The 13227-nt window shown below is 40.1% G+C and overlaps 1 protein-coding gene across 50 annotated transcripts in view; it reads left to right on the forward strand.

The window, feature by feature from the left end:
• The window catches only part of KIAA1217 (KIAA1217 ortholog), a 361365-nt gene that overhangs the window by 299822 nt on the left and 48316 nt on the right, over nucleotides 1-13227 (forward strand). For 49 of the 50 annotated variants that reach the window (XM_086860806.1, XM_086860862.1, XM_086860878.1 and 46 more), the window contains one exon: nucleotides 11284-12116. In XM_086860806.1, coding sequence (XP_086716932.1) covers nucleotides 11284-12116 — 833 coding nt within the window. Of the gene's footprint in view, nucleotides 1-4490; nucleotides 4705-11283; nucleotides 12117-13227 lie in introns of those variants that run through there. The other variant, XM_023920168.2, reaches the window with a different exon arrangement.

The raw sequence follows: 13227 nt of genomic DNA on the forward strand, positions 1-13227 counted from the left end.
ATGCTGTGATACTTTCCTATAGCTAGGAAAATGTCCTTGCTTAAATCAGGACAGAAACAAGGGGGAAGCATGAGGTTTGAATTACAGGCTAGAGAGACAGACTGCAGACCTGACGTAATAGTTCAGTTTTGCAGAACCTTCTTCATGCAACTCCAGTGAGAATTGGCTATATTTGCACTAGTAAACTTAAAAAAATGTTTGAGAGGCTTATAGAGTTTACAGAAGAGGACTTCCCACTTTTATTAGTTTGCCTTTAACTTTTTTAATCCCTAAAACTCGAAAATTTCAGATTATACCAATCTATCACCAGAGCACAGGCCAAAAATTTACTGCTTGTGTGCAAAACATATATATATATGTGTGTATATGTTATGTTAATTCACAGGTTACAAGACAACACTTCTCTTGGGAGCTCAGATGCTCATTTGTGGGCTGCTTCAGAGGCTCTGTTGGTCCACACTGCAAGATCCAGCTGTTCTAGTGAGAGTGCTGCTTTGCCAGCAGTGAAGCTGTAGAGCTGCCTGTCCCCTTTATAGTGGTGCATTCTAGCCAGTAGTAATATGCTCTGTGGTGTGAGAGGGCTTTTTGTTTGTTTGTTTGCATTTATGTTGTAAGAACTAGGGAGTTTGGAACAAGTATAAGAGAATTTTATGGTATTTGTGTTTACTCCAGGGCATATCTGTTTTACTGCATGCCTTTGGAATCAGTAAACAGAGGGAGTACAAACAATATGCATGTTTAGGAGAAGATAGTGTGGTCTGCACATAATGTGAAATTCAGTATCCAGAGCCAGATCTGTTCTGTTCCCTCCCTGTTTAGCTTGGCCTCTCAGATTCAAAGAGCTTCTTTAGTATTTTCAGGCTTCAAGGAAACACCACACACATCCTTGTTGGGTATAAATATGGGCAGTGGGCTGGAGAGCTGATGTGAAAAAGTCAAGGCCAATTTGAAAGAGTTTTTCAGGGTGATGGAGAGCAGTGAAGTGCAGTGGCAGCAGCTCAGCCTGGCTGGGTGCTGGTGTGTGTCACCCATGTGACTTGGTGAAGAACAGCGGCTTGGGGGGCTCTGTTCTACTCCCTCTTTCCTGCCATGGGGAAGAAACTGAGACTAGGATCAGGATGAAGTAAGAATGCTTTTTTTTCCTCTCTGCTGAGTGTTTGGAGGCAAAGCTAAACATCTCTCCTTTCATAGAAGAAATTGACCTTGTCATGGTGCCACCCTAAGCAGAGAGAAGAAAGGTGCTGATGGCAGTTCCCCAGCCGCCTTCACGAGTCTTGTGGATCAGAGCCAGAAGAGTCAGGAGATAATGCAGACAACTCCACAGATTGGTCTTTGTCATCTCAAACTCTTGGTTTCTTGGATCAAAATTAGAAGCTAGGTGGGCGATAGGACTGGTGAGGTGGTGTGAGACCTTCCTTGGCAGAAAAAAAATGAATCTCAAAACCCAATTCCACACCCAAAATCCTAACCCCAATCCCCCAAATAGAGGAGAAATTTTTTTTTTTTTGTAATTCAGCTCTAAATGCTGTCATCAGCAAACTGTCTTTCTGTTCAGATTCTACTGGACTGAACTAATTTGTTGAATTTAAGCAAAACCCCATTGATTCCTTCACAAACTTTGTTCTGGAGCGCTGAGAACAAAACCAAGTCTTGAGTTAGTGGCCAGTAATAACTGTAAGTGCTTTACTGTTTTCTGTCAAGGAAATAGTTGTTTGCAGCACTTTAAGGCATTAGCCACTTAATTATTTCCATCCATGAAAGTAGTATTAAAGGAATAGGAACCAAAAGAGCTGTTATCAGGAGCAGAGAGAACTTTGATCAACAGTCAAGCAATAAGTTATGTATATGCCACATGTGTATACCCCACAGTAGACTTCAAAATATTCTCTGACTTTTTAATTGTGTGTTCTACTGATGTTTAGTCTCTAACATTTTTTTCTGTTTCAAAATGAGGGAAACAAACAGAAAATAAATTGATGTGATGAGCAAATTGATGGAAAGGTCCAACAGACCAACACTTTTAATGATGTATAAGAAAGGAGAGTGATTGGCATTATAGGTCCATGGTGACTTGAACCTATCATTAATAAAGACATTAATTAACATTGATTTTTAAAGTCCTAAATAAACCTAAACTTCCAGACTTGGTCCTAGTGAAGCACAGGGTGTTGTGCCCCTTAGTATACACAGGGGCTTGAACTGAAAAGGAGTTCTTGTTCTGTACTGTACTTTATAAACAAATATATGGTAAGTAATTGTAGATGGGATAATACATGGCAAGCTAGATAGTGCTTGAGGGCCCTGATAAAGTAATTGAAATGGAAAGTGATGCTTGAATTATTTGTATGCATTGTTAGAACCTATAAATTAAATTACAGCTTTGGTCATGATACAACTGTGCAATATTTATGACTCTATGCCTGATATATTCTAAAATTAAAAGCAGATTAATTCATCTAATGAAAAGCTTTTTGTATGCCTCAGACATACATGAATATCATGTCATAAGTGTGGAGAACTAGTTATATTGTTCTGGGATACACTTTGTTATGCTAGAGTCCTATTACTGTAAATGTGTAGCCTAGCAGCTTGCAATCCATTGCAGGGAAACTTAGCAAAATACAGAAATCTTTTTTATCCTGCATGTTAGCATAATAATTTCTCACTTCAGATTTGTTAGCCTGTAAGGAAGATGGATAGAAGAATATTCTCTGCAGCTGCTGAAGAGCACATGTGGCAATAAAGTGTTCTAGGATAATTTGCTTGGTTTTTTTACTCTTGATGTTTCTGAGTCTGGTTGGTCCGCCAACCTAAGCAGCTTTTTAACTAGGTCAAGTATATACATCCATTCATTAAAAGGGGATGCTTGACTGGTTAGTTAAACCTGCCAAATTTAAACCAGATGCTTGGATGGTAAATTACCACTGCATAAATTACCAATACTTTACCCCTACACTGCAGGAAAACAGCCTTGACTGATTAAATTTGAAATAGAAATAAATAGGGTTAACATTGTTTCTGTGCCATAATAATACTTTATTATCGTGCTAGTACAAATATTTAATAAAAATAATGTTTTAAAATATTTTACACAGAAACTGAAAAATAAGCATTTAAGACTATTTTTTTTTACATTTCTGAAAAGAATGTTTATATTACACTACATATAAATTTTGTAAAGTTCTAGTCAAGATCAATAATAGCATACAAATTTACAGCATACATTACAAATCAGAATTCACAGCAGCTGTCTAGAAAGCTGGAAGACTTCTCTGATGCTGGGCTGAGTGTAGTAAGGCATGGAAGACCTGGATTTTTAGTTTTGGCTACCAGATCTGCTCTGATCTTTCTCCTGTTACTTAAATGCTTAGTGTCAAATTGCCGTTTCATAGCAGAAATGACTGATGCCTCCTTCACTGGTGGCTGAAACTGAGAGCCTGTGAGACTGTGAAACAGAAATGCTGCTTCAGTAATGTATCATTAGGACTGATTCTGTACAGCACTATTAGCTCACAATCATATGCTTAAATTGTATATTTATTCCTTTGAATGCTCTGTATTATGATATAGGCAATTTTTTACTTGCACAAAAGCAAAATCAGGCAAAAATCCATACCAAGAGTGAAAGAACCAACTCCCCAAAGCAGAAGATAACTGCAGGACTGGGCAGGGTTTGTGTCATGAGATTTTTCCTTATGATATTTGAACTCTTTCAGGCTGCAAATGCTGTCTTTTTAAGGAGACAATTTCCATATTCTATGTATGGTCTTTTCATGTGAGGGGATAGATTGGAGTGAAGCATCTTTTCTATTCTAATTTTTGAAAGTACATTTACCTTCTCTATTGTTTCCTCCTAAAAAACAACAAACAACAACAAAACAAATCAAACCCAACAACCAATGATAATGGCTTATGTGCTTTGCTGCAGAGAAAACAATGGGATTGATTTATGGGGACCCCGAAGTTCAGGTTATCCAAGTGGCTCAGGTGCCTGGTTAATGAGTAGACAGCTCCTCCAGGGGAGGAGCTTGTGCTTCCTTCTACAGTGGCACTACCAATTTGAGGAGGTGAAAAGCTTCTAAGGTTTATAAATGCTGATTTTTATTTTTTTCTAGAATTCTGTCTATTGGGTTTGCTAAATAGTTGAAGGTCTTCACCTGTTGGGGAATGAATATGTATAGGTCTCATAGTGTTGCCTTTGAAATGCACTGTGTTACTGAAACAGAGGTTACTCACTATTTTATTTATGGCTTTCCCCTCTGTGAGTCTCTTTTGTGGTTCACTCCATAATGTTAGTCTCTTTCTAAGCATCTTATAGGCACACATTAAAAAATGATTGAGCGATTGAATCACACAGTGTTGCACAGTTTGTGACTGGGTGACATGCCAAGGAGGTTATTTAGTGACTAATTTCAAAGGGGAGGAGAAATTGCAGGCCTGTCATGTGGAAAAGTACTTCAGTCTATTGAAACAGCATTACTTAGATGACCGGATAAAGCAAGATGGCCTGTTGTGAGCAGAGGGAACAAGGAACATTTTTCCTATTTCAAAACCTTTTTGCAAAAGACATGGATATACAAAATATTATACCATAGACCAAGGATTGAGATTCAAGACTGAAAACAAAAAGTGCTTTATTAGAAGAAGTGGAACCAAATGTTCATCTCACTGCTGTAGCCATTCAAGTGGTTTCCTTAAAAAACAGTAAGTGACTTTATTATTCCGAAGCAAAGATCTTATCAAAGATTGTTTTATTGGTCCATAGGCAATAATGCTGTCTAAGAGTGTAGTAAGAGTGCTAATGTTTTAAATTGTGAAAACAAATATTCAGGATAGCATCTGAATAGCTGAAGAAATTATGCCCAAAAGAGCACTGTGCAGGTTTTGGTCTGCAAAAAGCTCTCTGCTTGTTTGCCTGATCCGTCTTCAGCATGCACATCGACTTACAGGCAAGGTGAAGCAATCAAACATTATTTTTGATATTACCATTACATTTGTTTTGTGGTTAGCTTAGAATTTTATGGATCTGTTTTACATTCAGTAAAAAGTGAACTAGGTATTCTTTGTTTTCCCCGTGGGAACTTTAGGATATGGTATGAATTAAGCTTATATGTAGTCAGGGATATAAAAGGACATATTGAGACATGTAAAATACCTTGAGGGAAAACATTTGGATCACTGTAGGGACTGGATTCATACACAAGTGTGTATTAAACATGTATGTATAAAATAAGAGACAATAATGTTAAGAATGTGTTTGATACTCTGTGGCATGGCAAGGAAATTATGGGGTGTCTGAGCTTCAAGTCAATATATTGGTAACCACAATATGATATCCTAGAAATTCTGCTTTTGAGGATCAAATAGTGCTTTTGCCATAGCCTCTCTGCACACCTGCACAACTGGGAGAAAGATATGAGTGTCACAGTGATATTGAGTAGTATGGTGACAACAGCTGATTATGGTTCACTCAGAATGCCTCCTTTCTGGAGAGTCATGTTTATGTCCTCTAACTTCCACCTTCTAAGATAGTGAGCATCACCTTCTGGTTCTCCTATTTTGTTCATGTCAATTGCTAGCCAGCTGACCCTGGCCAAAATAAAGAGTAATCAATGAACATAGAAACTGTAGGACTGGATGATTTCACCATCACTAACCATCACAGACTCATCCTAAGAAACATCTTATATTGACTGATTGTGTTGTTATTTGTTAAGAGAAACAAAAAAAACCATAGAATTAAGAGCATAAATGGAAGAAGAAAAACCCAGTTAATCTGTTGATATATCCACCATATATGTAATCAGACCCTAGAAAGTTCCTCTTTCATAGATGTTCTGAGTTTTTACCTCAATTCTCCTTTCACCATAATACAAAGGTTTTTACATCTGGGCATATACCAAAACTATATAAAAGGACCAAAAGAACTGAAACCTAGGTGCATACTAATACTGGGAAGTTAATTTTAGTGTTGAGATTTCGTAGGGAGCTCTGCAACTCCTTTTCTGGAAAATTATCCAGGAAAAAATAATGGAAATAGATGCAACATGTTAAGAACAGCTAGCTGGGTCTTGGACTTCCTCATTCACTGGAAGTTTGAAAATTTGAAATCAGTTTTATTTTACCAGTGTGTGGTTCCTGTAATTAAAAAACACAATTGTGAACCCTGGCAGCTCCTTGCATTCCGGGGCCAGATTCAAGAAAGGCCAGGTTCCAACTTAGGCAAGGTCAGTGGTTTCATAGTCTGAAATCTGTTTTTTGGGCATCAGAGAGCCCATTCTTAAGCAAAATTGCCAAGTAAACTTCTAGTCTGGAAGCACTGCCAAGGAGTGATGGCCACTGAAACCCCAGCATGTCTCACTACTTGGTAACCCCAAACTACTAAGCACCTGCCCTGCTGAAGAAAACATGGAAGAGTTGGGGTCCCTACCCCAAATAAGACTCTGACCAAATTGACCCAGGTCTCTGAATCTGGAAAGCCAAAGCTCTAGAGCACTCCAAGGATGTCTGGTAAGAAACAACATCACTGTTGAATGAAATCTGCTGGGTGGTTTTTTTCCAACTTTTGTCTTAACTGATGTTTTTACAAAATGTTTCAGCTCTCTTTGATTGAAGTTGTCTGCTGAAAGTACATATCATTAAAAAGTTTCTGACCAGAAACAGCTAAAAATTATGCTAATGTGTTTGAAGTTTTCAAAAATGGCATTGTGCAGCTGGAGGAATCCACAACTGCAAACAGCATGATTTTTTCTCTGTAATGACTCAATAGAATGGGGAAATTTAAAGGTGCTAGAAGGCATTCTATGAGAAAGCAAGAACAGACAAGAGTGACATCCTTTCAATGATGTTTGATTTGGCTTCAGACAGATAGTTTTGGTACAGATACTTAAAATTCTCATTTAACTGTTTGCCAATTCTGCAATTTTCAAGTGCATTCTTTTTTATTGTAAATTATCTTATTTTAGAAATATTAAAACTGCATGAAAGTGTTTGGGTTTGGTTTTTTTCCAAAAGTGGATTTATGCTTTCAGCTCTCCAAATCCAACTGGAATGAAAGATCAGACATGACAGAAGTGTTATCATATAGTGCAACTGATGGTGAAGCTGAGGGGTTTGCATAAGTAGTACAGTAAAGTTGTTAACTTATTTTTATGAGGAGAGAACAAACTAATGGATTCTATTGTTGTTGGATTGAGGTTTCTTTAATTAAGTCTTTCCTCATTAGAAAAGTGAAGGATTGCCTTATCTTTTCAAAGATTTTTTTCTGTTGACCAATTTTCATAGAAGATCTCTACAAACAGTTAAATTTATCTGTACTTAGTATTTCTGTAGCTTTTTCATCACAGACTCCAAGGTCTCAATAAAATTCTTTGCAGGTGTCCTGTGTTTACTGTTGGGTGAGCCAGCTTGCAGAGCATAGGAGCACTTTCCTCAGGGAAGTGCAGGGTGTCAGAGGGAGAGTAAGAAAAGTAATAGCTTCACATGGCTGAGGGGTGATTAATGGAGGCTGTTGGGAACTCCTCAGCGTCTCCAAGAGGGTGCATGGATAAGCTCCACTTTGGGAACATGCTCTGTGTAGGTGTTTTGGCAGTCTGAAAATCTTGGGGCAAAGCCAGTTGCTATGTTCTCTGGTGATGGAGAGGACGCCTAAGAGAGCCGTGGGAAGGGCTGCCAGGTCAAACTCTGGCCTACTTTTCCCTTTGCCGGAGTTTCACACTGAGTTGCGAGCAGATAACGGCCTGAGTCAGGCTGTACGTCTGGAACCCGGCTGCACGGTGAGCTGAAGGCTTGGCGTGGGGCTCGTGAGTCAGCGGCAGGCTGGGTGCCGGGTGCTGGCTGGCATTGCCCCGCTGTGGGTGCAGGCACAGCTCCGCGTGCCCTGGCTGCAGACACCGGCTCTGCTTGTCCTCTCTGCCAGCCACCAGAAGCAAGCCTCCTTACACCCACTTGGGTGGATTGATAACTGGTTTGCTGACTTTGTGCATGTAGACATTTTCAAAGTATTGCAAGTTATTCAGTGTGCCAACAAGCTTTGAAATAAAGAACATAACTGCTTTTATATAATGCTGACTCTTTAGTATATAGAGACTTAGTTTAAAAAAACCATTAGCAAAATCTGTATCTTATAGACTTAAGTCTTGTTAGACTGACCAAAAACCTTCACAGGAGATGTTTAAACATGGTGTAATCTTTTTTACTACTGAAAGATTCTCAGTGCTGTGATTTTCCCCCAAATGTTTTATACAGAAACGATCGCTCACTGTTTACCATATTTTAACCTAAGGATTGGTAAGACAAGTTTTCATTTCAGGGATGTAATGTCTAAAGGCAGTAGGAACAAGGAAGAGCAATGTGCTAAAGAAAACCACGCCTTTAGGCAAACATATTACATGGATGCAGTTGAAAAGCACATGATCCTGTGCTTGCACTAAAAAAACTTCCTTTTGCCCTCAAAGCAATTGTGTGTGACAGCACCCAGTATTTAGAGGCTCAGATAAACCCAATATCCTCTTTCTCTGTCCCTAAGTCATGTGAAGTCCAGGAACATGTGGCTCAAGAAGCCTATGCAGAAGAGTATGGGTTTTTATTGAGCAACAATGGGGTTTTGTGGTGAAGGACAGAAGATGAAAAGTGGCACAGAAAGTGGGGTATGTGTGAGAGTAGCGTGACTAGACTCACACCAAAGAAGTACAGATGAGAAGCAAGACCATCCTTCACATTTTCAAACTTACCATTAGCAAAGAATCTGTAGAGTCTGGAGAAGTGAGAAAAGCAGAAAGAGAGGAAATACCAACCGTGTGGCAGAAGACACTGTAATCCACCGGGTAAAGCTGCCTGGCTCCTGGGGACCAACTCACATGCCCTGGTGAATCTTTCCTGGACACCCTGACTCTCTGGCTCCAATGGTCTCCCTTTTGGGATGCTCCACCCAGGGCCTGAGTCCTGGCTTAAAATAACAGGTATACTTTTCAGAAAGGGTTTGGATGCCCAGGTGTTTCTGCCCTGCCCAGCCCAAGGGAGGCTGGGATTGAGGCTTTGTACTCCAAGCACTATTTTAAAACAAAAATAAATAGTGTTACATAAAACAGTATCCAGACACAAGATTTTGAGCAATAGCTCAGTCCTATGTTCAAATTATTTTCCATCTTAAACTATTCCATCTAAATTATATTAAGGTGGAAAATAGGATTTTTTTTTTTGACAGATTGCTTTGACTTACGAGAAATGAATGAACAGGAATATGAAGTCCAAAAGTTAGGGGAAATTAAATCTGTTGCTTTCAAATCTTCCCATGGAAATTTTCTCCACTCTGCAATGTAACTTTGGAATTTTCTTTTTACTGCAACCCATTATATCCTGGTGGCTATGGTTTCTTTGACAGATATATTCCATCCTCTGTAGCTTTGTCTGAAGCAACTAAAGAGGGCATTGTGTAGCTTGTACAGTACAAGTACAATCTAGGAGGATTTTCTTTCCCTGGGTTCTTCTCTTGGTATAAAACATCTGTATCTGCCTGTCCCTAAAGACATGATCCCAAAACTGCTCAAGTCAGTAGGAGTCATTTTGTTCTACTGGCTCAGGGCCAGAGTCAGTATGCACAATGTAGCTTAGTATGTTGTGGTGGTTCTTCAAACCAGTAGAAAACTATATTCAATTCCTTCTCATATAGTGATTCATACTGTTTAGTTATATTTTAATTATATATTATTTTAAACTCTGGACTAGACTATTTCTCTGTGCAAATGAAAAAGTTATGCCATGTTCCTGTTTGGCTTCATGATTTTCATCTGGTTCATTTATGACCCATCCCAGTGCACACCTTTGTTTTGTTACACTTATTTATTATTGCTGAGACCACAATCAGATTATCTCCTTTCTTCTTTCTAATACCTGATACTCCAGACTGTTGATCTCTGGCCCTGGGGAATATAATTTCTAATTCCTGAGAACAGAACCTGCTGTGATAAGAGCAGCTATTGTTTATATACTGACGCTGCAATTCCCTTACCAGTGGAAAAACCTGTAATAGACAGGAATAATCTCTTGCTTCATCTGCCATGGATCACTGTAACTACAATGAATCCAGTCACATTATCAGAGCAAGGAGTGAGAGGGGAGAAAAATCGTGTAGATTTTAGATCAGTAGCATCCACTGTACATTTTGTGCTCTGCAACTTTGGGAATGTAGAGTCGGGGGAGGGTGATATACAGTTTTCTACAATCCATTGGAGGTGATGGAGAGGGAAGCTGAAAGATTCAGCTTTTTTTTTTTTTTTTACGTAGTTGGTCCTTAGCTGGCTTTTTCATCTCCCTATTCACCCACCTTTCCCCAAAGGCACCAGAACAAGCACATGATGCTTTCTAGTGGGAGAATTTCTCTTGTCTGTCATTGACAGTGTTCAGCCATCCAGAGAGGTCATGGCTGGGCACAGTGAGGTTGTATACTCTCAAAAGCACATGTGTCCACTGCAGATTTTTTGCCAAGGCCTCTCTTAATAAAGCACTAATACATTTGTTTTGGAAGTTTCCCTTTTCTTTTCCTTGCTTGCTTCTTTTCCTTACTGCTGTTGCTTACAAAACTATGATAAAATGTTCCATGACTTTCTGAGCATGTGCTCCACAAACTCTCTGAATCACTCTTATCTTTGCAATGGCACATGTTACATAGGGTCAGACTGTTTTCATATAAGTTGACTGTGTTATAGTCAATAAATGTGTGAGTTTTTCTCCTATGTCTTGTGTGTCCTTTGTGTAATAAAAACCACATCAAGTCATTAGCAAAAGCTTAAATCCTGCACTGAAGAAAATAGCCAGTCAGTTGTAATATTTCCTTTTCTTGTCTAAGGACTTCAGGTATGTTTGTGATGCCAGAATATCAGCATTTTTATCATGCTTTGGAATCAGTGAACTCTAGCCTGTGTGTCTGATCAATAACTGTTTAAGTCTGTCGCTGGCTACATGTACATGGAACACCTGGCACCGCAACCCCTGATTTCAGCTTCAGTACCTGTGAATATCAGATTAGGGTGAGATGGTATTTGCATAAGTAAAAGCATTTTTAAACCTCTCATATTCCTTTAACATACAGGCCATTTTATTGCTGTTTATAGCTGTTATTTTTGTTAGGCACTGAGGTCCCAAAGGGTTTTATTTATGCAGATAAAAATTATTTTGTCTCAAGGGTTTGTTTTTATTTCCCAATTTTCTGTAGACAGAAAACCCACATCACGTTTTGCTCATTCAGTAATTTTATATCTGAGGTGTTTTTCCTTTTCTTTCCAGATGCAGAGGGAAATTGCTTATACGGGACGAGATGGCCCAAGTGGCTCCCGCCCTGGATCTGCCACACACCCTCTGCATGCGCTGCCCAGCTCTCCACCCTCCACCCCGGTGCCCCACTCCATGCCTCCCTCTCCGTCCAGGATTCCGTATGGTGGGGGCCGGCCCGTGGGTGTGCCAGGCAATGCCACCATCCCCAGGGACCGGCTGTCCAGCGTGCCAGCCTCGCGCTCCATATCGCCCAGCCCAAGCGCCATTTTGGAGAGACGGGACGTGAAGCCAGACGAGGACATGAGTAACAAAAACCTTACCCTGATGCGAAACGAAAGTCTGTACGGTGACCCCTACTTGTTTCATGAGGGGAGGATGAGTGTGGCTGCACCACACTCCGGACACCCCCTCGACGTCCCCGATCACATTGTAGCCTACCATCGCAGTGCCATGAGGTCATCGAGCACTTACTGCAACCCCTCGATGCAGCCTGAAATGCTGGAGCAGTCCTTGTACAGGCAGAAGTCACGAAAGTACCCAGAGAGCCATTTGCCCACTCTTGGCTCTAAAACACCTCCAGCCTCACCCCACAGGGTGGCTGACATGAGAATGATTGATATTCATCCTCACCATGGCCCTCACATTCCCGCCCACACCATCCAGCCTGACAGGTCTTCCCCCAGCCGCCAGTCCTTCAAAAAGGAGCCAGGACCGCCGGTGTTTGTGGATGCGAAAGCACGGAGCGCTGTCGGCCTCCCAGGCATGGTCGAGGCAATGCCCTCTCCTGTGGACAAGCAGGCTTTTGGCTATGGGTCACCCACGATGCCCAAGGACAAGGAGACAAGGTAAGGCAGAGCTGGGGCTTAATTTATGCAAATGAGAAATGTTCCTAATCTGCACATCCTTTGTCGTTTAAGACTCAGGGGACAATGTAATGTGTAGGAGGCTGCTGCACCCGGCTGCAGTGTTTATTAGCTGTCTGTCAAGGTAGTTAGTAATTTAGAGGAGATGTGACACCATCCATTATTAATTTGAAAGTATTGTCAACCCATGATGAATCCCTAGTTATTTTCATTTGTGTAAATTTCAGTCATTGGAAAAAATATAATAAAATAAAATGATTAACTGGGATTTTTCTTTGCAGACAGACAGATCATGTTACAAGAACAAATGATGCTCTGTTCCTGCTAATAAGGGAATATATTTCACCCCTGTTAAGAATGACACTCTGATATTACAATTTTGGTTCTTTATGGAGTGAAGTTTTTCTCATCTAGTGTTAGGAAATGGGAAGAATTTATCATTACTGTCTTATCTCCTGTAAAACATGAATTTGCATAAAAATAGGACAGTTGTTTACAGTAATGTTCCTTGAGGGGAAACTGCTGAGAAAAGCAAGTATGTCCCAGGGAAGAAATCGAAACACGAATACTGTTCCCAATGATTTTTCCAGCATCACAAGCAGTTGGTGACCCAACTATTAACTTTTGTGTGATGGCAATGATGACAATGATCTCTCCTGTCTTTTTAAGGACCAGATTTACACAAAGGTCTGTGAGGGCTTCTGCTGCCTTAGGACCTGCCCTGGGAGAGAAAAATCATTACACTGCCAGGCGGTTGCTGTGTATTTATATGAGCTGTGTTAATCTCTAGCGTATTGTTTGTGCTGTTAACTTTTATAGAGCTCTTTAGGGAAGTGAAGATGAATAGCTGGAAAATGCTGAGCTCACAGAGGCCAAAGGTAACTGCTGATTGCCTTAACCACTGGGAAGATATGGAGTTTCATACAGACCCTAGGCTTCCCCTCTATCAGAGCAACTTGCTCAATAATTAGTTTGATGCTTTACCATGCTTGTCCAGAAAAAAAAAAAAAAAAAAAAAGTGGGTCATGAGGTCCAGTGGTAGGGAAAAAATGGAAGAAAATAAAGAAAAACAGCCACTCACAAAAATTACAGG

The sequence above is a fragment of the Cyanistes caeruleus genome, chromosome 1 (genome assembly GCF_971803275.1).
Source record: "Cyanistes caeruleus chromosome 1, bCyaCae1.hap1.1, whole genome shotgun sequence".
Lineage (NCBI taxonomy): Eukaryota > Metazoa > Chordata > Aves > Passeriformes > Paridae > Cyanistes > Cyanistes caeruleus.